This window comes from Panthera onca, chromosome F2 (assembly GCF_046562875.1).
Source record: "Panthera onca isolate mPanOnc1 chromosome F2, mPanOnc1 haplotype 2, whole genome shotgun sequence".
NCBI lineage: Eukaryota > Metazoa > Chordata > Mammalia > Carnivora > Felidae > Panthera > Panthera onca.
In genome coordinates, this window is record NC_138356.1 from 23,710,505 (window position 1) to 23,732,881 (window position 22,377).

At 34.1% G+C, this 22,377-nt stretch overlaps 1 protein-coding gene across 16 annotated transcripts in view; it reads right to left on the reverse strand.

Moving 5' to 3' along the window:
- STAU2 (staufen double-stranded RNA binding protein 2) overlaps positions 1-22,377 on the reverse strand; it is a 306,203-nt gene that overhangs the window by 270,223 nt on the left and 13,603 nt on the right. For 4 of the 16 annotated variants that reach the window (XM_078441521.2, XM_078441525.2, XM_078441518.2 and 1 more), the window contains 2 exons: positions 6,579-6,707; positions 987-1,117 (listed from right to left, as the gene is read on the reverse strand). The exons of 9 other annotated variants lie outside the window; for them this stretch is intronic. In XM_078441521.2, coding sequence (XP_078297647.1) covers positions 987-1,117; positions 6,579-6,618 — 171 coding nt within the window. In that variant the 5' untranslated portion in view covers positions 6,619-6,707. The remainder of the gene's footprint in view (positions 1-986; positions 1,118-6,578; positions 6,708-22,377) is intronic. 3 more of the 16 variants (XM_078441523.2, XM_078441522.2, XM_078441524.1) reach the window with 1 other exon arrangement.

Below are 22,377 nucleotides of genomic sequence, written 5' to 3' on the forward strand. Positions count from 1 at the left end.
GGCCACAACTTTTTTCTCTACACAAATGATATGAATCATAAATCATATCATATTCATAAATCATTAGTTTATGAATAAATTAAACTGTTGACAAGAAATCTTCATAAAAGCTTCTAACAGGGAACTGAATTAATGGATTTGAGTTTCATCTTCTATTCCTTACTTTGAAGGAGGTGCTAGAAAACAAATAATAAATAGCCAGCTGCTTTATACAGATTAACCAACTTTTACAGAATCAATTACTTCAACATACAAAAATTTATGAAAATTATTGTAACCTTCAAATCCATGATTCAAAATGTATCAAAGAAATCTGTGTACAACTGAGATTTTTTAAAACATATGAATAGAGTTCAAACATAAATGCATTGATTATAAACTTCTTTGTAACATGTATACATACAAACATATATGCATGAAGTTATATATATAAATATAAGCTGCTTTTCCACTTAAGAGAACAATATTATACATGAATGTATAAACAATAATAACTGGTATATACAACTTTTATAAATGATATAACTTAGAATTCCATATCACATTGGGAAAGATGTCTCACTAGGTAACTGTTGCTAGATTTCCTCTGTCTCCATTTTTACTTTAGCAGTTATAATTTCATGGAAAGAATACTGCACTTGGGAGCCAAAGAACACATATTCAAGTGCTGGCACTGGCACTTATGAACTACTATTAAGCAAGCCAATTAACTTTTCTCTGCCTAATTTACAAAACAGAAATCAAAAATTCACATTTCATGATTCATTAAGATTTTTGTGAAGTACTGTATCTGAAAGAGCTTTGTAAACCATAATGAGCTATAAAATTGTTTAGTTACAAACTTCTAAACATTGGTAAAATAGGACTAAGAGCCTTCAGGTAACCTGCTGCCCCTCCCCCGCAAAATGAAGCACAATTAAAACCTGAGATGACAAATCTGATAGACTTTGATAAGCATGTCTCACCACCTCTCTTCATAACCTTACCTTCGAATGAGCAGGCCCTCTTTCTTTCAGAAGTTTATACTGGGGTTGGACTCTATTGAAACGGGCTAACTCATTTACCAGACACATTGGAGTTTTCTCTTTGGGGTTTGCCATTTTATCTTGGAGAGAAGCTGTAAATAAAAAGGCTGTAAAGTTTTTGTGAAGAATGACTTTACAAAATGGATGAAAAGCTAGTTTTGACTTTTTTCGATTGAAGTTAGATTGTAAATTTGGATTAAATTATTTTCATGAATTTTATATAAAAAAATCAAATCATCTAAAGTCTTCCATTACATGCAACAGAAATATGTACCACATTTTAAACAGTAAATTAAGGTAACTTTCTCCCTAAGTACCTAAGTTGCCCTCTCTATATTTTTTGATAACAACATGCTTAAAGATTTTTAAATTATATTATAATAATTTTTAGTTTATAACTTCCCTTTCCTCTCAAAAAAATTTTATAATAAACACAATTCTCCCAATTCTTATTACCATAAAACTAAATTCTTTCTACCTTCTTAAATCATTTTTTCCAGTTTATTTCTTCGGAAATCTCTACACCCAACATGGGGTTCAAACTCATGACCCCAAGATCAAGAGCTGCATGCTCTACCAACAGCCAGCCAGGTGCCCCAACCTTTTTTATCTTTTGGTCTGATTTTTTTTCCTTCTAATTTTGAGGCAGCATATTAACTGTAAGAGCTCTAGACTTGGGAATCAAGTCTAAGTACTAGCTCTTCCAACTATTATTTTTTAGCAACTTCCTTTTCTTTTTTTTTTCCTAACAAAATTTTAAAAGAAGCAAAAAAGGATAATTTAACCAATGTCCATGTCCCTACCACCTAGAACTGAAATTAGTTGTTCCATGACTGTTTTAATTTTATTAAAAGAAAAGTATTATATTCCAGTTAAGCTCCCTTTATCCTTTGCAGAAACCACTACTATATGAATTTAGAATATATCCCTCTGGGAGGCGCCTGGGTGTCTCTGTCAGTTAAGCATCCGACTTCGGCTCAGGTCATGATCTCGCAGTTTTTGAGTTCCAGCCGAGCATCGGGCTCTGTGCTGACAGCTCAGAGCCTGGAGCCTGCTTCAAATTCTGTCTCCTTCTCTCTCTCAAAATTAAGTAAACATTAAAAAAAAAATTTAGAATATATCCCTCTGGGATATTTTAAAATACGTTTATATATGCATGCATGTATGTCCACGAAAAAACATATAGTCTTGATATACATGTATACATATACACATGGTTTTGTAGTCACATTAATAGTAATATTAACATAATTTAACATAATAGTAATAACATAATATTAACATAATTTTAATAACTTACTTTCTTCAATCTTCAATTATGTTTTTGATATTATCACTTATATAAATCATTGCATTACTTTTAACTGCTGTATAATTTCCATCACAGGGAGCCTAGGCGGCTCAGTCAGCTAAGCCTCCAACTTCGGCTCAGATTATGATCTCCTGATTCGTGGGTTCAAGCCCCACATCAGGCTCTGTGCTGACAGCTCAGAGCTTGGAACCTGCTTCGGATTCTGTGTCTCCCTCTCTCTGCCCCTCCCCCACTCACATTCTGTTTCTCAAAAATATATAAATGTTAAAAAAAAAAAAAAACTTAAAAAATAATAATAATAATTTCTATCACAATATCATATCGGTTTTTTAATCCCTTCCCCTACTAATAGACATTTAGGTTGCTTCAATTCTTTACTCTTACGAGTAAAAACATGTTGCCAAATGGCACGCAGAGTGACTATACCATGTTACCTTCCCCTAGCAGTATGAGAATTACCACTTCCCCTCAAACTTGAATGGTCAGGCATTTTAATTTTTGATAATCTGATATTTGACATTTTTTGTTATCCCATTATTTTAATTTGCATTCCCATTTTCCTAGTGAAGATAATCATCTTTTCATATTATTGATCATTTGGGCCTCCTTTTTTGGGAATTGCTTCCATCTTTTTTTTAATTGATTGTTTTATATATTATATTCACCAATCTTTGCTTTCTATGTCTTATTTAAGAAATCCTTCCCTAACCTGTAAGGTCTTAATGATTCTTACTTAATTAAACTAAGCCTTCTACGCTTCACCTGCAAAATAAGGGTAATAAATCTATCCTACTTAACCCCCAGATTATCTTGACATTAAGATTTTTAAATGTATAGTAATCTAAATACTACAGCTTCAAATTATTTTCCTAATACTATATTAAATTATTTCATCCTATGTTATTCCTTCATCTCATTTACAGACACATTAACTGCTTTTTAGTTTTCTTTCATCCCCTACAAATCAGTACTAAGCAACACTTTAAAATCTAAGCATAAAACACGCAAGTGGATTACTTTCTGCCCAACAAAACTGTAGCCACCATGTGTGGAGCATACATTAAATGAATGGAAATAGCTGGTTTTAGGAACTTTATCTATAAACTTTCTGTGGCAAGTTTAATGGACAAAACAGTATTCTCTTAACTTTTTAATACTCTTTATAGGACCAAAAATGTAGTACAATAATTTGATCACAATCATTACAGTTAAGAAATTATTTGATTAAAAAACTACATAAATACCTAGTAAGGCACAAGTAAAAGAGAACCTAAGCCAACCACCTGTAGGACCAATACAGCTGGCAGCTGATTCTACAATTAAACCACACCCTACGTGGCCTGCAAAACAAAAAAGCAAAAAACAAAAACAAAATAAAAAAACAGTAATTATTACTTTTTGGAACAGCACAAAAAAGACAAGAGTAAGTCAAGAGAGGTTTGAGGAAATCTGCATCTTACTTATTCCACCGTGAATTTTATAAATTGTACCAGAAAGTCAGTCACTATATAAAATACAAAGTGACCTGGACCACAACTAATTTCAGTCCTTACATACCATGGCATTAAATAACTCAAGTACAATAGGTAACACAGATAACTGAATATCAAAAAGCAAAAGAAAAATGACAATTTGTTAAAAATTAGAAATACTAAAGTCTGATAAAAATCAGCCAATTTTCCATAACAGTTTAATAGCATTTATACTACTATACAATTTTCATAACTCAACAATGCTACACATTCACCTTCTACAATGCAAAAATTATTAGCAGCACAGCAAGCATAATGTTACAATTTTATAGTGAAAAATTTTAATAGCATAGGCTTTTAATATATTAAAATGTGATTAAAATGGTAAGTATAGGGGCACCTGGGTGGCTCAGTCAGTTAAGTATCTGACTCTTGACTTCTGCTCAGGTCATGATCTCGCACTTTGTGAAACAGAGGCCTCACATAGGACGCTGCGCTGCCAGCTTGGGATTCTCTCTCTCGCTCCCTCTCTGCCTTTCCCCTGCTTGCACACTCTCTCACTCTCAAAATAAATAAACATTTTTAAAAAATGGTAAGTTTATAGCTCTGTATACTTGTTTGGTTAGAAAACCTGATCTAAATCCTTTAAAAAAAGTACCAACTAATAACATGGTGTTAAACTTACATTCCATTAACTTTGATTCTCTGCTTCATAAAAAGAACATGCATCCAGTAAAACATTTTAATGTATAACTGAGGTTTTGGTGTGAAAGGTATGCAAATGCACAAAGGATCTCACTTAGGTAAAGCTTTATAACTAAAATTCAAAGGTTTAAACTTATTAAATTTACAACTAATTAGTCCTAGTTGTAACTGTTTATTTTACAAAGTGGTTAGAACTTTATTTTGAATAGATATTCCTCTATCTAATCACAAATCTTATTAACTACTTGACAGAGTAGAGCAATAATTAAAAGTTAGACCAAAATTTTAATAAAGCATTTATCAAACTACAAAACAAATTGGTCTATTAAAGTTGAGATCCACAAATTAGCTTTCTATCTAACTTTTTAGAAAAGTCAACATTGCAAAAAGTGAGAAATACATACACTGTTGCACAGGTATACATTTTCAAGAGACCTAAGAATGTCCTCCCTGAAGATATTTTGAAATAGGCTTCAAGTCAGTCAGGTGGCTGGAACAGAAGTCTACTTAGAAGTAAATAAAATTAATGATAATGGGCATTGAGGAGGGCATTTATTGGGATGAGCACTGGGTGTTGTATGTAAGCCAATTTGACAATAAATTAGATTTTTAAAAACTTTTTAAATTAAAAAATAAAATATTTACCTCATATGCAAAAAAATAATTAAATTACATTAATGATAATGGATTTCACAATCTAAGTCTTGACCATTTTGAGAGAGCAACTGCCCTATGATGGTTAGGATCCTGTTTGGACATCTCTGCCACTTACTGATAGCTATATGACTTTGAGAAAGTACCGAAAACTCACTTTCCTAGACAGCAAAACAGAAAGAATAGTTGTTTTTATACTACTATATAATAGTATGAGTTGAATGAGATGATGCAAGACACACAATGACAAGAATCTATTATTATTCTGATTAAAAACAATTTGTTAAAACATCATCAAATTATGAAAACATTGATACAGTTTTTATAAACCCTTTTTCACAGCCTTCCAAACTAAAATATTCTAGCTTAAAATGTTCTAGGGGCACCTGGGTGGCTCAGACAGTTAAGAGTCCAACTCTTGGTTTTGGCTCAGGTCATGAATTTCACAGCTCGTGGGATCAAGCCCTGCATCAGGCTCTGCACCCACAGAGTCTGCTTGGGATTGTCTCTCCCTCTCTCTCTGCCTCTTCCTTGTTCTCTCTCTCTCTCTCAAAAAATAAACTTAAATCTGTTAGGATACACTGATTTTATTCATACAAATAGACTTAACATTCTGTAAGAAACATGTTATTTGTTATGTTTTCCATTGACTTATAACATCAGAAGTTTGTTTCCTCTGAAAAATTCCCAGCTGTGATATAAAAAAACATTTTTGTCATATTTGTTTTGGAATATTCTATTTTTGTTGATATGAAATTTGTTTACATGTAATTCTCCATAACTTTGGTAAGTAACACTGGTAAATAGATATTTAACAGTACCAGCACAGGCAACAAAAAGTAGATATACTCTATTCTTTTTGAGATATACCCTACTTTTTATATCCTTATAAAATGTCCTCTCTGGGACTTAAATCTTCACACTATATGAAAATAATGTAGCTCAGACTTTTCAATCAACAAGCAAAAATCCCTGTCCCAAAAGAGCTCAGAAGGGTACAAGAAACAGACACATATAATAAACAAATACAATACTACAATGTAAGTGCTACAATAAGGCTGTTACAGGGACTTCTTAGGTGGAGGAGGGATTGAAAGGCAGGTTTTAAGAGGTGGTGATTATATTAAAGAAAGTGGGAATTCACCAAGCTAGCAAGGGGAGAAGAGAGAAAGACAATCCAAGCCTGTCTAAGCACACATGCAGGAGAAAGCACAGAAAACATCACATTCCATCAAATACAAGTAGATCATTAGCAGAAAATAGAATGCATAGAAGGAAAGCACAGAAAAAACTGACCAGAATCCATCAAAACACCAAAAGTTTCCTAAGCCAGAACTCACAATAGCAACATTTTTAAAGTAGTTAAATTGCAGCCAGAGCTGTTGCTAATAAAGTCTTGGTCTACCTCACCTGCCAAGGCAAGTCTCTCCACAGAAGAATCCGTTTCCATCCCTGGTCCCAGAAATGACTTGGACACAGTGTCTATGTCTCTTTGCTGGCTTCCCTTCCCCTATGCCCTGCTATTGGAAGTGACTCATCCTAATTCCCAAGTAAATAAAGGGGAGGAAAAAAAAACACAGAGTCAAAAAAGCAAAGATATTTACCTTCTACAGGTTCTTGCCTTCTAGGAGAAACAGAATTACTTATCCATATTTATAACTAAAACAAACCTTATAACTTCGAATTAGACTATAACCTAAGGTTGTCCAAGCAAAATCACTATCCAAGAATCAAACTCCTCTGATATAATTGCCTATTAGGGAAAAATTTAAGTTCCTACCTCATATAAACACAAAAATAAATTCCCTAAGTATTAAAATGCAAATATAAAAATAGGGCAAAAGCACAAGAAACTTTGGCTAAATACTTGTCATAATCCTGTAAGGCAGAAGGCTTTTCTAGATAAGAAGAGAAACCTAGAAGCCACAGTGGGATAAACTGACAGATTTAACAACATAAAAATATAAAACTTCCATAGAGCAAAACGTACCATAAATGATGCTAAAAATGTCTACAAACTGGAGAAATACTTGCAACATGTAAAGAAAAATTGTTTAACAAGTATAAAATACAAAGATGATATGAATCGATTTTTTAATCCAATAGGAATAGGGACAAAGGTATGCACAATCAACCCACAATATAATTTGAGTGAACACATCTATTCAAAAAACTAACGTCTAAACAAATGAAAAATCGAATTCCAGTGAAATGTAACTTACCATATTAAACTGATATATATGAAAAAATGATCATGTAAGTATTGGCCAGGATGTGGGAAAATGGATGCAAACTCTACTGATGCAAATATAACTTAGTACAAACCTTCTAGTGAGCAATCTGACAACACTGTTTATAGTTTCATTTGCATCTATCTTTAAAACAGCAATTCTACAGACTCACATAAAATATACACAGTGACAATCTGTATAGCAAGACTGTATTACCAAGAATTATAAACAAGCTAAATATTTACCTATCAATAAGTAATTAAATAAACTACAATGGGATGTGCAACCTTGCAAAGATGAGGTACAGAGCTTATGCACTGACATGGGAAACATTACAAGAGGTCGAAAGAAAAACAGATACAACAGCCTACTGTCCAGTCTTATTTTTATTTTTTTACATCAAACATGTCCCTGTGTATTAAGGGAGAAATGGAACTGGCAGGGAACAGAGGGACTCTTCACTTTCTACTTTCAAGTATCCCACTGTTCTACCTTTTTTACACTAAACATACAGATTAAGCTTTGTATTAAAAAAGTTATTTTACAAAGTCATACCAAAAGTAGGGAATGATTTATAGTGTAAAAGTCTTAGACTCTAATTGCTGTTGTCCGTTCTAGTCTTTACAGGGCCACCACGGTTCTGTAAACAAGAAGATGTTCAAGAACCTAACTTAAAGCAGGCCGTGTCATGTCTACAATCCCTAACTTTTACAAAGGAAGCCACCTTGGGATTTAAACACAGCTAAAATATGGTAGCCTTACCAACATTTGATATGGTCAGCCTTCATAACTTTAGTCATTCTAATAGCTGTGTAATGGTATCTCACTGTGGTTTTAATTTGCATTTCCCTACTGACTACTGATGTTGATCATCTTTTCATCTTTGACACATTCTCTGTATTTATCCCATAGTGAAGTGTCCACCTGAATATTTTACCCATTTTTTTTAAAATTTTTTTTAATGTTTATTTATTTTTGAGACAGAGAGAGACACAGCATGAGCAGGGAAGGGGCAGAGAGAGAGGGAGACACAGAATGTGAAGCAGGCTCCAGGCTCTGAGCTGTCAGCACAGAGCCCAACGCGGGGCTCGAACTCACGAACTGTGAGATCATGACCTGAGCCGAAGTCGGACGCTTAACCGACTGAGCCACCCAGGCGCCCCTATAGTATTTCTTGAAATTAGGTAGTATTGTCCCCCAACACTGTTCTTTTTCACATTTATTTTGGCTATTCTAAATTCTCATATTTACATATGAATTTTATTTTAGGCAAACATGCCTGCAAAAATTAGAGAAGTCCCTTGAATCTATAGATTAATTTGGTGAAAATCAACATTTTAACAAAGTTGAGTTTTCCAACTCATGTACAAGATACACAACTAATTCTCATTACTGGAATAATAATATCTAATGATAATTATGTTCTAGAATGTCACCATGAACAGTGAATTATCAAATACTAAACCATTGCTGCTAGGGGAAAGACAGGTTCCTACATACCTCTGGTCATGACATTGTTCTCAATCAATACATAACCTAGTTTTATGTGTGTTTCTGGTTGAAGACCCCCTATCTAGTATATATCGTTGATTCATTAACACTAAACTCAGAGCTGACAGCACTGTAACCTTTGCCTGAACAAAGCTTATCTAAATACATGTATCTTCTCCATAAGGTACATTACAACTTTCTTATGCTTAGGAAGACTACAAAGCACTTCCACGCTTAGGAGCCATTTTAAACAGCTAAATCACCAACAAAAAAACCCACAAAAATGCTAAAAATGTGGCACTAAATAAACCAAGGACACCTGCTTAATGCATGACAGCTAGAACAAGAAAACAGAATGTCACCTTGTTCATCCTGAATTCAGACTGCGCATATCAGGCAACTCAAATTTTGTGCCACTCTGCAAAGCACTCCAAGTATTGATTTGGGGATTAGAAATAAATTTCAGCAAATAGGTCAACTCAAAACACAGAATCTGTGGAGCGCCTGGGTGGCTCAGTCGGTTAAGCGTCCAACTTCGGCTCAGGTCATGATCTCATGGTTCCCTGGTTCGAGCCCCACATTGAGCTCTGTGCTGACAGCTCAGAGCCTGGAGCCTGCTTCAGATTCTGTGTCCCTCTTTCTGCCCCTCACCCACTCACACTGTGTCTCACTGTCTCTCAAAAATAAACATTAAAAAGAAAATACAGGGGCACCTGGGTGGCTCAGTCGGTTGAGCGACCGACTTCGGCTCAGGTCATGATCTCATGGTTTGTGAGTTCAAGCCCCACGTCGGGCTCTGTGCTGACAGCTCGGAGCCTGGAGCCTGCTTCTGATTCTGTGTGTGTCTCTCTCTCTCCTCTCCCCAGCTCATGTTCTGTCTCTCTCTGTCTCAGAAATAAATATTTAAAAAAAATTTTTTTAAATAAAAAATAAAAAGAAAATACAAAATCTGTGAATAAGGAACAACTGTATCTCTCAATTTATTTCAGTATCCTTTGCTTTCTCTCAACAGTATTTTGTAGTTCTCAATTTTCTTTAACATATTTTGTCAGATTAATCAGTAAGTATTTCATATTTTTGTATTGTTGTAAATGGTATTTTTTACTTGAACTTCTGATTGTTCCTTGCTACTTTATAGAAACACAACTGATTTTTGTATATTAATCTTGTATCCTTAAACTCATTCAACTGGTGCTAATAGTATTGTGAGATTTTTACATATACAGTCAGGCCATCTGTGAATAAGGATAGTTTTATTCCTTCCTTTCTCATGTGAATAACATTTTTTTTTTGTTCCCTGATTGCACTAGCTAGAACCTCAGGGCAATATTCAATAAGATGGTAAAAGTAAACATCTCTCTCTTGTTCCTTGTATCATAAAGAAAGTATTTAACCTTTCACCGATAAGTACAATGTCAGCAAATTAGGTTTGTCATGAATGTCCATTATCAGATTGAGGAATCCCACTTCTATTCTTAGTTTTGTAAAGGTTTTTTTTTTTTTTTTTCAATCAGGAAGGTTACTGGATTAGTCAAGTGATTTTTCCACACCATGATTTTTACTTGTTAGTTTGTAAATATGGTGAATTATATGGGTTTTTTTGAATGTTAAACCAACCTTGCATTCCTGGGATAAACCCCAAGTGGTCATGACATATTAACCTTTTAATACACAGTTGAATTTGATTTGCTGAAATTTGGCTTAAATGTTTTGCATCTATGCTTGCAAGTAGTATTATTCTAAAGTTCTCTTATAATGTCTTTGGTTCTGGTTCCCCAGCAATGCTGGCATCATAGGCTTTGGAAAATATTCCCTCCACTTCAAATATTTTAGAAAAGATGATATAGAAATGATAGTATTTCTTCCTATAGTGTTTTGTGCAATTCACCAATGAAACTAGTTGGACCTGGAGTTTTCTTTGTGGGCAGACTTTTAACTACAATTTCAATTTCTTTAAATCATAGGGAGCTATTCAGATTATCTACTATTTTCTTCTGCTTCCTTTGAGATTAAATTACTCTTCTTTTTTCTAGTTTTTTAAGATAGAAGCTGAAGTCATTTGAGATTTGCCTTCTTTTCTAATACAGATATTTAAAGCTATAGATTTCCCTCTGTTTTAGCATTCTTTTAAAATGTTGTTTCTATCCTCATTCAGTTTAAAATATTTACCTATTTCTTTTTTGATTTCTTCTAACAATGGATTATTTATAAACATGCTATTTAATTTCCAAACATTTGGGAAATTTTCCAAGGATCTTTCTATTAATGATTTCTAATTTAATTCCACTGTGGTCTGGGAGATTCTTTATGAATTCAATCCTTTTGAATTTATTGACACTTCTTTTATAGCCCAATCTTGGTAAATACAGTCTATCTTGGTAAATGTTCAGTGTAAACTTCTGAACAAATGTATTTTCTGCTCTTCTTGAGTAGAGTGTTCTCTAAATCCAGTTAGGTCAAGTTGAATTGAATTCTCAACTCAACAACTCAACTGTATCTTTGGTAATTTTCTGCCCACTTGTTATATCAATTATTGAGAGGGGTGACTGAAATCTCTGGCTATAATTGTGAATTTATCTTTGCATTTCTGTTCATTTTGTTTTGCATGTTTTGAAGCTCGGTTTAAGTGTATAAACATTAAGCCTGCTATGTCCTCTTGATTAAATGACCCCATTATTATGAAATGATCTTCTTTACCCTAGATAATACTGAAAGTTCCTTCGTCTGAAATTAATAAACTCAGTCCAAGTTTCTTTCAACTAGGTTAACATGTTACATCTTTTTCTACTTTTTTACTTTTAATCTATTTGTGTTTATAGTTAAAAGTACTTCTTATAGCCAAGTAAATGGTTGGATCTTTTTATTCAATCTTGGCCTTTAAATAGGGATGTTTAGAATATTTATATTTGTACTTAATATGGTTATTCATTATAACATATCATCTTACTATTTATTTTATACAGTATTTGTCCCAAATGATCTTTTTTCCCTTTTCATGTTGTCATGACTTCTATTGTATTAATTAATTTCTGCATGATTAAATTCTACTTTGGCTTATTAGTTATGACTGTTTTCCTATTTTAGTGGCTGCATTAGAGTTTACAATATAGATCTCTAACTTATCACAATCTACCTTTAAATGATCTACCATCTAATGTAGAGTATAAGAATCTCTGTATTTCCTTTTTTCCCTCAGCCTTTACGCTGTTATCCGGCATTTTACTTTTATGTATGTTATAAACCATACAATAGCTTGTTAATATGTTTACTTTAAGCAAATATATTTTAAAGAGATTAAATAAGAAACAAATTCTAGGGGCTCCTGGGTGGCTCAGTCAGTTGAGTGACTCTTGATTTTGGCTTAGGTCATGATACTAGGGTCATGGAATCAAGCCCCATGTCAGGCTCTGTGCTGAGCATGAGCCTGCTTGGGATTCTCTCTCTCTCTGCCCTTGTGCCCCTCTCCCCCACTCACACTCTCTTTCTAAAATAAAATCCTTTAAAAAAAAAAAATTCCATATATTTACCCAAGTAGTTACCATTTCTTGTGGGTCTTTTGGCTTTGTTTTTATTTTTATTCAACTGGTATCACTTTCCTGCTGTCTGTAGGACATACTTTAAAATCTTCCTAAAAGGGGGGGGGGGGGGGGGGGGGGAAGAGGGTGTTAGCAATTAATTTCTTCAGCTTCTCTGTGTTTGAAAATAAATTTTCAACATCTTTGTTTCTGAAACATATTTTTGCCAGGTACAGAATCCTAGGTTGATTTTTTTCATCTTTCAATACATTAAACATATTATTCCACTGTTTTCTTGCTTATATTGTTTCTGACAAGAAGTCTAATGTCATCTTTATCTTTGTTCCTATGCACACAACTTGATCATGTCTATTTTTTCTCTGACTGCTTTTAAATTTTCTCTTTATCATTTGTATTTGGTAATTTGATTATGATAAGCCTCGGGGTAGTTTCCTTTATATTTCTTAAACTTGGTAGCTCATTGAACTTCTTTATGGTTGTATCTTAATAAAATTTATTTGGAAAGTTCTGGTTTATGGTTTCATCTTAATAAAATTTATTTGGTGGCACATGGGTGGCTCAGTCAGTTAAGTGTCCGACTTCAGCTCAGGTCATGATCTCATGGTTCATGGGTTTGAGCCCCACACTGGGTTCTGTGCTGACAGCTCAGAGCCTGGAGCCTGCTTCAGATTCTTTGTCTCCCTCTCTCTCTGCCCTTCCCCTACTTGTGCTCTGTCTCTCTGTCTCTCAAAAATAAAACGTTAAAAAAAAGTTTAAAAAAATAAATAAAAATAAATAAATAAACATTAAAAGGTATTTGAAAAAACTTATTTGGAAAGTTTCTGGCAACTACTTCTGGAAGTATATACACACTTAATCTTTTTCCTGCAAGATCTAATCTGTGATTTATCTCATCCACTATACTTTTCATCTCAGATGTAGTTTTTATCTTTAAAAGTTCTATATGGATCTTTTTGCATCTTATATGTTTCTTACTTTCTGAACATATGGAATATAATTATAACAAATAGTTTTAAAATCCTCAGCTAATTCTATCATCTGTATCAATTCTGTGCCCCCATGATAGATTATTCTCATGTTTTTATGTTCCTGTGCATCTATGGGAATCTTTAACTGAATGACACGCACTTGTTGTGTGCTGGTGTTTCCCAGTCCTATAAATATTCCTGAACTTTGTTCTGGGATGCAGTTAAGTAACTTGGAAATATATTGTTTCTTTCAAGACTTGCTGTTATAATTTGCAACTCAGTTCCAGAGCAACATCTCCTCAACCAGGGGAATGTGGCAAGCTCCACACCTCAGTTGCCACTGCTTGTGCCACATCCTGGTAAGTCTCTCAGTGCAACAGACTAGGGCAATTGCAGGATCACCTCACTTGTTTCTTATCACTCAGAGATCCCTGACTCTCATTGCTTCACATGCAGTGTCTTCAGAACTGTTATTTTATGGACTTAGTTTTATGGAACAGGGAGTTGTTTCATGATAAGTATAAATAAAGTCCCTATTACTACATATGAGCCAGATGCAATCTGTACTTTTAGTCTATCTTTATCTTTATATTCAAAGTTTCTCAACACCATATATTTGACAACTGCTTTTCTAGCCAATCTGAGTATCTGCCTTTTAACTAGATTTAGATCATTTATATTTAATGTAATTCTCAAAAAGAGATCTAAATATACTATTTTGCTATTTTTGTTTCATCTCCTGTTTATTCCTTTTTTCATCTTTACCTACTTTCTTGTGGACTGATTAGGTTTTAATATTCAATTCATCTCCCCTATAGCTTATAAGTTATTTTTCTTTTTTTACAGCAATTGCTCTAAAATATACACACTTCAAATAAATATTATGCCCCTTTGTATACGGTATAAGGACCTAACAATACCATACTTCCCATTCTCCTGTACCATTCTTTATGCTACTGACATCAATCTACTTCTATGTATACTATAAGCCACCAATTCATTGTTATTACTTTTGATTTAATTAATCAACTCTTTTGAAAAGTTTAAAAATGAAGAAAATGTCTTACATTTACTCCATATTTTACCATTTCTTACACTCTTCATTCCTTTTCACAGATCCAAATTTCCATCTGTTAGTAATTTTTCTTTTGCCTAAATAACTTCAAGACCTCTTGCAGTGCAAGTCTGCTAAAAATAAATTCTCTCAAATTGTTTCTCAAATCATACCTGGATAAGGAATTGACACCTATAATACATAAAGAACCCTTACATCTCAACAACAAAAAATAAATCCCAATCAAAAAATGGGGGAGTCTTTTGGGTTTTCTATGTATAGTATTCTGTCATCTTCAGGTGGTGACCATTTTACTTATTCCTTTCCAATTTGGATGCCTTTTATTTCTTTTTCCTGCTAATTGCTGTGGCTAAGATTTCCAACACTATGTTGAATAAAAGTGGTGATAGTGGGCATCCTTGTCTTGTTCCTGATCTTAGAGGGAAAGCTTATAGCTGTTCACCACTGAGTATAATGGTAACTGTGTGTTTACTATATATGGCTTTTGTTATGTTGAGGTACATTCCCTCTGTAGCCACTTTGTTGAGAGTTTTTATCATAAATGTTTAAATTTGTCAAATGCTTTTTCTGCATCTATAAAGATGATCATGCAATTCTTTCCTTCATTTGGTTAATGTGCTGTACCATGTTGGTTGGCTGATGGATGCTGAACCATTCCGTGCATCCCTTGAATAAATCCTACTTGATCTTGGCTTATGATCCTTTCAATGTATTGTTGCATTCAGTTTGCTAACATTTTGTTGAGAATTTTTGCATAAATGTTCATATCAGTGATGTTGCCCTATAATTTTTAAAAATCTTTTATATGGTATCCATGTCTGGGTTGTTATCCAGGTAATGCTAGCCTCATAAAATGAGTTTGGAAGTATTCCCTCCTCTTCAATTTTTTGGAAGAGTTTGAAAAGGATAGGTGTTAAATCTTTCTAAATTTTGGTAGAAGTCACCAGCAAAACTACCTGGTCTTGGGACTTTGGCTTTTTGGGAAGTTTTCCATTACTAATCAATCTCAGCATAACTGGTTCATTCAGATTTTCTATTTCTTCATGATTCAGTCCTGGAAGATAGTTGTTTCTAGGAATTTATCCATTTCTTCTAGGTTGTCCAATTTGTTAGCATATATTTCTTGTTAGTCTCTTACCCTTTGTACTGTGGTGTCAGTTTTAATTTCTCCTCTTGCATTTTGATTTTGATGATTAGAGCCTTCTCTTTTTTCTTGGTTGTTAGTCTACCTAAAAATTTGTCAATGTTATCTTTTCAAATAATCAGCTCTTAGTTTTATTAATCTTTTCTATTGTTTCTGTCTCTTTCATTTAGTTCTGCTCTGATTGCTATTATTTCTTTTCTTCTACTAACTTTGAGAGCTTTATTTGTTCTTTTTTTTCTAGCTCCCTTAGGTGCAAAGTTAGATTATTGGAGATTTTTGTTTCTTGAGGTAGTCCTATATTCCTATAATATTCCCTCTTAGAACTGCTTTTGCTGTATCCCAAAGATTTTGGTATATCATAGTTCTATTTTCATTTATCTCTCAGAATTTTTCTTATTTCTTTGATTTCTTCAATGGTCGTTGGGTAGCATGTTGTTTAACCTCCCCATTTTCAAGTTTTCTTCTTGTAATTGATTTCTAGTTTCATACCATTGTAATCAGAAAGGTGCTCAACAGAATTTCAACCTTTTTTAATTTACTGAGGCTTAACTGGTGGCCTAACATGCGATCTAACCTAAAATGGCCTATGTGCACTTGAGAATAATGTTTATTGTTGCTTTTATATAGAATGCTCTGTATATATTAAATCTATATGGTGTCATTTAAGGCTGAGGTTTCCTTATTAATTTGCTGTCTGGATGATCTATTCATTGATATAATGGGGTGTTAAAGTCCCCTACTATTTCGGTATTGATATCAATTTCTCCCTTTAGATCTGTTAATATTTGCTTGATAAATCTTGATGTTCCTATGTTGGGTCCATATATATTATTATGTCTTCTTTTTGGATTGACCCCTTTATCATTATGTAATGTCCTTCCTTGTCTATTATTATAATTTTTGTTTTAAAGTCAATTTTCTTTGCTAAAAGTGTAACCGTACTGCTTTCTTTCATTTTTTTTAATAAGCTCTATGCCCACCATGGGGCTTGAACTCATTACCCTAAAATCAAGAGTTGCATGCTCCACCACCTGAGCCAGCTAGACATCCTTCCAGGTTTCTTTTAATTCCTATTTACATGGAATATCTTTCTCTATCCTTTCATTTTTAGTCTGTGTATGTCCTTATTTCTGAAGTGAGACTCTTGTAGGCAGCATATAGATGGGACTTGCTTTTTTTTTTTTTTTTTTTTTTTTTTTAAATCCATTCAGCCACTGCGTCTGTTGGTTGGAGAGTTTAGGCCATTTACTGAAAGCAACTATTGATAGGTGTGTACTTTTTTCAATTTTGTTCAGTCTACTGGCTGTTTTCATAGTTCCTCTGTTCCTTTCTTCTTTCTCTTCCATTGTGGTTTGATGGCTTTCTTTAGTGTTCTGTTCATCTTCCTTCTCATTCACTTTTGTGTATTTATTGTAACTTTTTGTTTTGTGGTTACCATGAAGTTCATATATAACTTACTATGTATATAATGGTCTGCTTTGAATTGATAGCAATTAAATTTGCACATATTCCAAAACACATTTTCTCCACCCTGCCCATGTTTTATATTTTTGATGTCATGTTTTACATCATTTCATTCAGTCTTTAACTAATTACCATAGTTTTATTTAATTTTACTATTTTTGTCTTTTTTTAAATTTTCTTTTTACATTTATTTTTTGAGAGACACAGAGAGACAGAGCACAAGTTGGGGAGGGGCAGAGACAGAAGGAGACACAGAATCCATAGCAGGCTCCAGGCTCTGTGATGTCAGCACAGAGCCCAACATGGGGCTCGAACTCACAAACCGTGAGATCATGACCTGAGCCAAAGTCAGATGCTTAACCGACTGAACCACCCAGGTGCCCCTATTTTTGTCTTTTTTTAAGCTTCATACTTGCTTTGTAAGTGATTGATCCACTACCTTTACTATATATTTACCTTTTCCAGAGAGATTTTTACTTTCATACATTTGCTTGTTATTGCCATCTCTTTTCAGTTTAGAAAAGTCCCTTTAACATTTCTTGTAAAGTTGGTTTAGTAGTGATGAACTCCTCTAGGTTTTGATTATCTGAACAATTCTTAATCTCTCCTTCAATTCTGAATGATAACCTTACCAACTAGAGAATTCTTGGTTGGCAGTTTTTTCCACTCAGCACTTTGAACATGTCATGCTGCTCTCTTTTAGCTTGCAAAGTTTCTGCTGAAAACTCTGCTGATAGGCTTATGACATTTCCCTTTTATGTAACAAGTTTTCTCCCACTACTTTGAAGATTCTCTCTCTAATTTTAATTACAATGTACCATGATGTGGATCTCTGGGTTCGTTTTATTTGGAATTCTCTCATGGACCTGTATGTATATTTCGTTCCCCAGATTAGAAGTTTTCCACCATGATTTTTTCAGATAAGTTTTCTGCCCCTTTCTCTCTCTTTTCTTTCTAGGACCCAAATAAAGTGAATGTTATTCCACTTGATAGTGTCCGAAAGAAAAATCCCTTATCTTCATTTTCTTAACTTTTTTTTCTTCTTGCTAATGTGTCTACATGAGTTCTATTGCTTTGCCATCCAGGTCAATGATCCAATATTCAGCTCATCCAGCTCATACAGTCTGTGTATTTTTCGGTTCAGTTATTTTACTCTTCAGCTCTGTAACTTTTGTTTGGACCTTTCTTACATTGTCTCTTTATGGAAGATCTCACTGTGTTCATCTATTCTTCTCCCAAGTTCAGTGAGCATCTTTATGACCATTACTTTAAATTCTTTATCAGGTTGGTTGTTTATCTCCATTTCATTAATGTCATTTTCTGGTGTTTTATCTTGTTCTTTCATTTGGAACATATTCTCTGTCTCCTCATTTTGCCTGACTCTTGTTTGCTTCTATGTATCAGGCAAATCAAATCACCTCTCCTAGTCTTGAAGGAGCGGCCTTGTGTAGATGTCATATGTACCTCAAAAGCACAATTCCCTGTGTGGGCTGCCTGCACTGTCTACTGTGGCGGCACCATGTCTCCAGCACAGGGTGAATGAGGCTGACACCTGGCTCAGCTGCATGTGGCTGCGTGGGGCTTTCACCTGGTTGCAACACGTGACTGCACTGTGGGAATGGGCAGGGTTCTCAGCTGGGTGTGCCCACTATCTCCAGGAATTTGAGATATAGCTGCAAAGTGGTTCCCACCAGCACCAACATTAGCAAGGTAGGATGAGGTCACAAATACAGCACCTACCAATGCCTCCATCCCCAGAGAAAAGTCCCAACAGTTTCCTGACAGACGCTTTAAAATTACTAAGTGGGTCTTCTTCACAGAGGCACTTTTCAAATTGGTATTTTTGTGCTGATCCTGGGGTGAGTACATGTGCTAATCCTTTAAGAGTGGGTTCTCCACTCCTATAGTTCTATGGTTTCTCTGGATATAATCCCAGTTGGTTTTCAAAGCCCAGTATTTGCATGGCTTGTCTCTGTTATGCAGGATCCAAGGACTGGGATACCTGTTATGAATCACTAACCTCTGGTTCCTCAGGGAAAAGTTCTGTATTTTTGAGTTCCCTCCTGATTATATATTACACCTGGAATGTCTTTTTGTTTTGTTTTTTTGGGTTTTTGTTTTGTTTTGTTTTGGCAAGATGACGTTTCTGCCTCCTCTCCATCTCAAGGCTGTCTTTTTTGTCCTTTGTTGTAGAAACATATGTTGTAGAAACATTATTCCGTATGTAGTTGTTTATTTATTGTGGGAGGAGTAAGTTCAGGATCTTCCTACAGCACCATCTTTAATCATTCTTTAATCATTCTTCCATCTATAGGCTTTTAGGCTGCTTCCATCATTTGTCTATTGTAAATAGTATTACTATGAACATGTGTGTACATATATAGGAGCACCTGTTTTCAGTTCTTTTGGGTATACACCTAGGAATAGAATGGCTGGGTCATATACTAATTTTATGTTTAATATTTTAAAGAACTGCCAAATTTTTTTCCACAGGTGAATCATTTTACATTCCCACCAGCAATATACCTTTGTACATTGTTGTACCAACACTTTGCACCCTTGTACCAACACTTGTTACTGTTTTTGCCTTTTATTCTAGTCATCCTGGTGGGCATGAAGTGGTATATCATTGTGGTTTTCATTTGCTTTTCCCTAATCACTAACAAGGTTGAGTATTTCTTCATATTGGTCATTTGTGTATCTTCTTTGGAGAATTGTCAATTTAAGTCTTTTGCCCATTTTTTAGTTGGGTTGTTTATACTTCTGTTGTTGAGTTTTCAGGGTTTTAGTTCTTATATTTAAGTCAATGATCCACTTAGAGTTAATATATCTTAAGTTTATTTATTTTGATAGAAAGGTGAGGGGGAGTAGGGGTCAGAGAGAGAGAGAGAGAGAGAGAGAGAGAGAGAGAGAATTGAGAATCCCAGGCAGGCTCCGCACCAGCAGCAATGAACCTGACACAGAGCTCAAAGCCACAAACCATGAGATCATGACCTGAGCCAAAACCAAGAATAGGATGCTTAACCAACTGAGCCACCCAGGCACACACCCTCCTCCCAATTTGGAGTTAATATATTAATGCAGTGTGAGGTAGGGGTCTAAATGCATTCTCTTGCATGTGGGTATCTAGTTGTCCCAAAACTATTTGTTAAAGAAATTTTTCTTTCTTGCATTGAGTGGTCATGGCACTCTTGTCAAAAATCATCTGTAGATAAAGATAGATAGATAAGATAGATAGATAGATAGATAGATAGATAGATAGATAGATAAATTTCTCTCCTCTCAGTTCTATTCCATTGGTTTATATGCCTATCCTTATGTCAGTACCACACTGTTTTGATTACTGTCACTTTATTAATATGTTTTGAAATAGGGAAGTATGAGTCTTCCAACTCTGTTCTTTTTTAAGAACAGAGTTTTGGCTATTTGAGACCACTGCAATTTCATATGAATTTAAAAACCTGCTTTTCCAATTCTGCAAAAAGGTCACTAGAATTCTGACAGAGATCTCATTGAATCTGTACATTGTTTTGTATAGTATTGCCACCTCAACAATACTAAATCTTCCAATCTATAAACACATTTATTTAGAGCTTCCATTTATTTAGATCTTCTTTAATTTCTTTCAACAATGTTTTATAGTTTTCAGTGTATAAATGGTTCAACTCCTTAAATTTTTGGATATTATTAAATGAACAGTTTTCTTCTTCTCCTTTTTGGATTGTTCACTGCTGGTATACAGAAACACAATTTGACTTTGTGTTTGATCCTGTACTTACAAATTTTCTGAATGTGTTTATTACCTCTAGTGGGTTTTTGTAGATTCTTTGGGATTTTCCATATATGGGATCATGTTATCTGCAAATACAAACAGTTTTACTTCTTCCTTCCCAATTTAAATGTCTTTTCTTTTTCTTGCCTAACTGCTCTGGCTATAACTCCTACCACAATGCTGAACAGCAGTGTGAAAATAGGCATCCTTGTCTTGCTTCTGATCATAGGGAAAAGTTTTGTCCTTTATCACTGAGTTGGATGTTAGCTATGGGTTCTCCATAAATCCCTTTATCATACTGAAGAATTTCCCTTCTCTTTCTAGTTTTGGAGTGTTTCTATTATAAACAGGTGTTACATTTTGTCAAAAGCCTTCCATATTAACTGGTGATGTTTGTTTTTTACCCTTCATCCTACTAATGCAGGGTATTATGCAGTTTGATTTTTCTATGTTGAACTGCCCTTGCATTCCCACTTGGGTAAATCCCACTCAGTCATGGTGTATAACCATTTAAATATACTGCTGGATTTAGTTTCTTATTGTTTTCCTGAGGATTTTTACATCTAAATTCAAGGAATATTAATCTTCAGGTTTGTTTTGTTTTGTTTCTCATGGTATCTGTTTGGCTTTGCTACCAGAGTAACGCTGGTCTCATAGAGTTAGGAAGTATTCTCTGTCATCTCATTTTTTGGAAGAGTTTGAAAGGATTAGTGTTAATTCTTCTTTAAATGTTTGGTAGAATTCACCAGTAATGCCATCTGGTCCTACACTTTTCGTGTTTGGAAGGGATTTGTTATTATTACTATTACTGGTTCAATCTATTTACTTGTTATAGGTCATATTTTCTATTGCTTAAGTTAGTTTTGGTAATCTGTGTTTCTAGGAATTTGTCCATTTCATGTAGATTACCCAAGCTATTGAAATACAATTAATTGTTATAGTACTCTCTTATACCCTTCTTTATTTCTTTAAGGTCAGCAGCAACATCCCCACCTTCATTGCTGATTTTAGTTAGGTGTGACTTTGCTTTTTTTCCCCCTTTATCAGTCTGGTTTAGGTAAAGGTTTGTTAATTTTGTTGATATTTTCAAAGAAAAGGTTTTGGTTTTGCTGATTCTCTATATTGTTTCCTATTCTCTATTTCACTTATCTTCCTTTAATCTTTATTATTTTCTTTCTTTGGTTCACTTTGGATTTAATTTGCTCCTCTGTTTCTAGTTTCCTTAAAGTAAGAAATTAGATTATTTGTTTCAGTTCTTCTTTTTTAAATATAGGTATTCACTGCTATAAATTTCCCTGTAAGTACTACTTTTGCTGCATCTCATAAGTTATGGTATGCTGTGTTTCCATTTTCATTTGTTGGTAATAATTTTCTAATCTCCCCTGTGATTTCTTCTTTGACCTACTGGTTATTTATGAGTATGTTGTTTAATTTCTACATATTTTTGAGTTTTCAGGTATTCTTTGTTATTGATTTTGTAGCTCCATTCCACTGTGACTGAAGAAGATACTTTTATGGTTTCATAAAT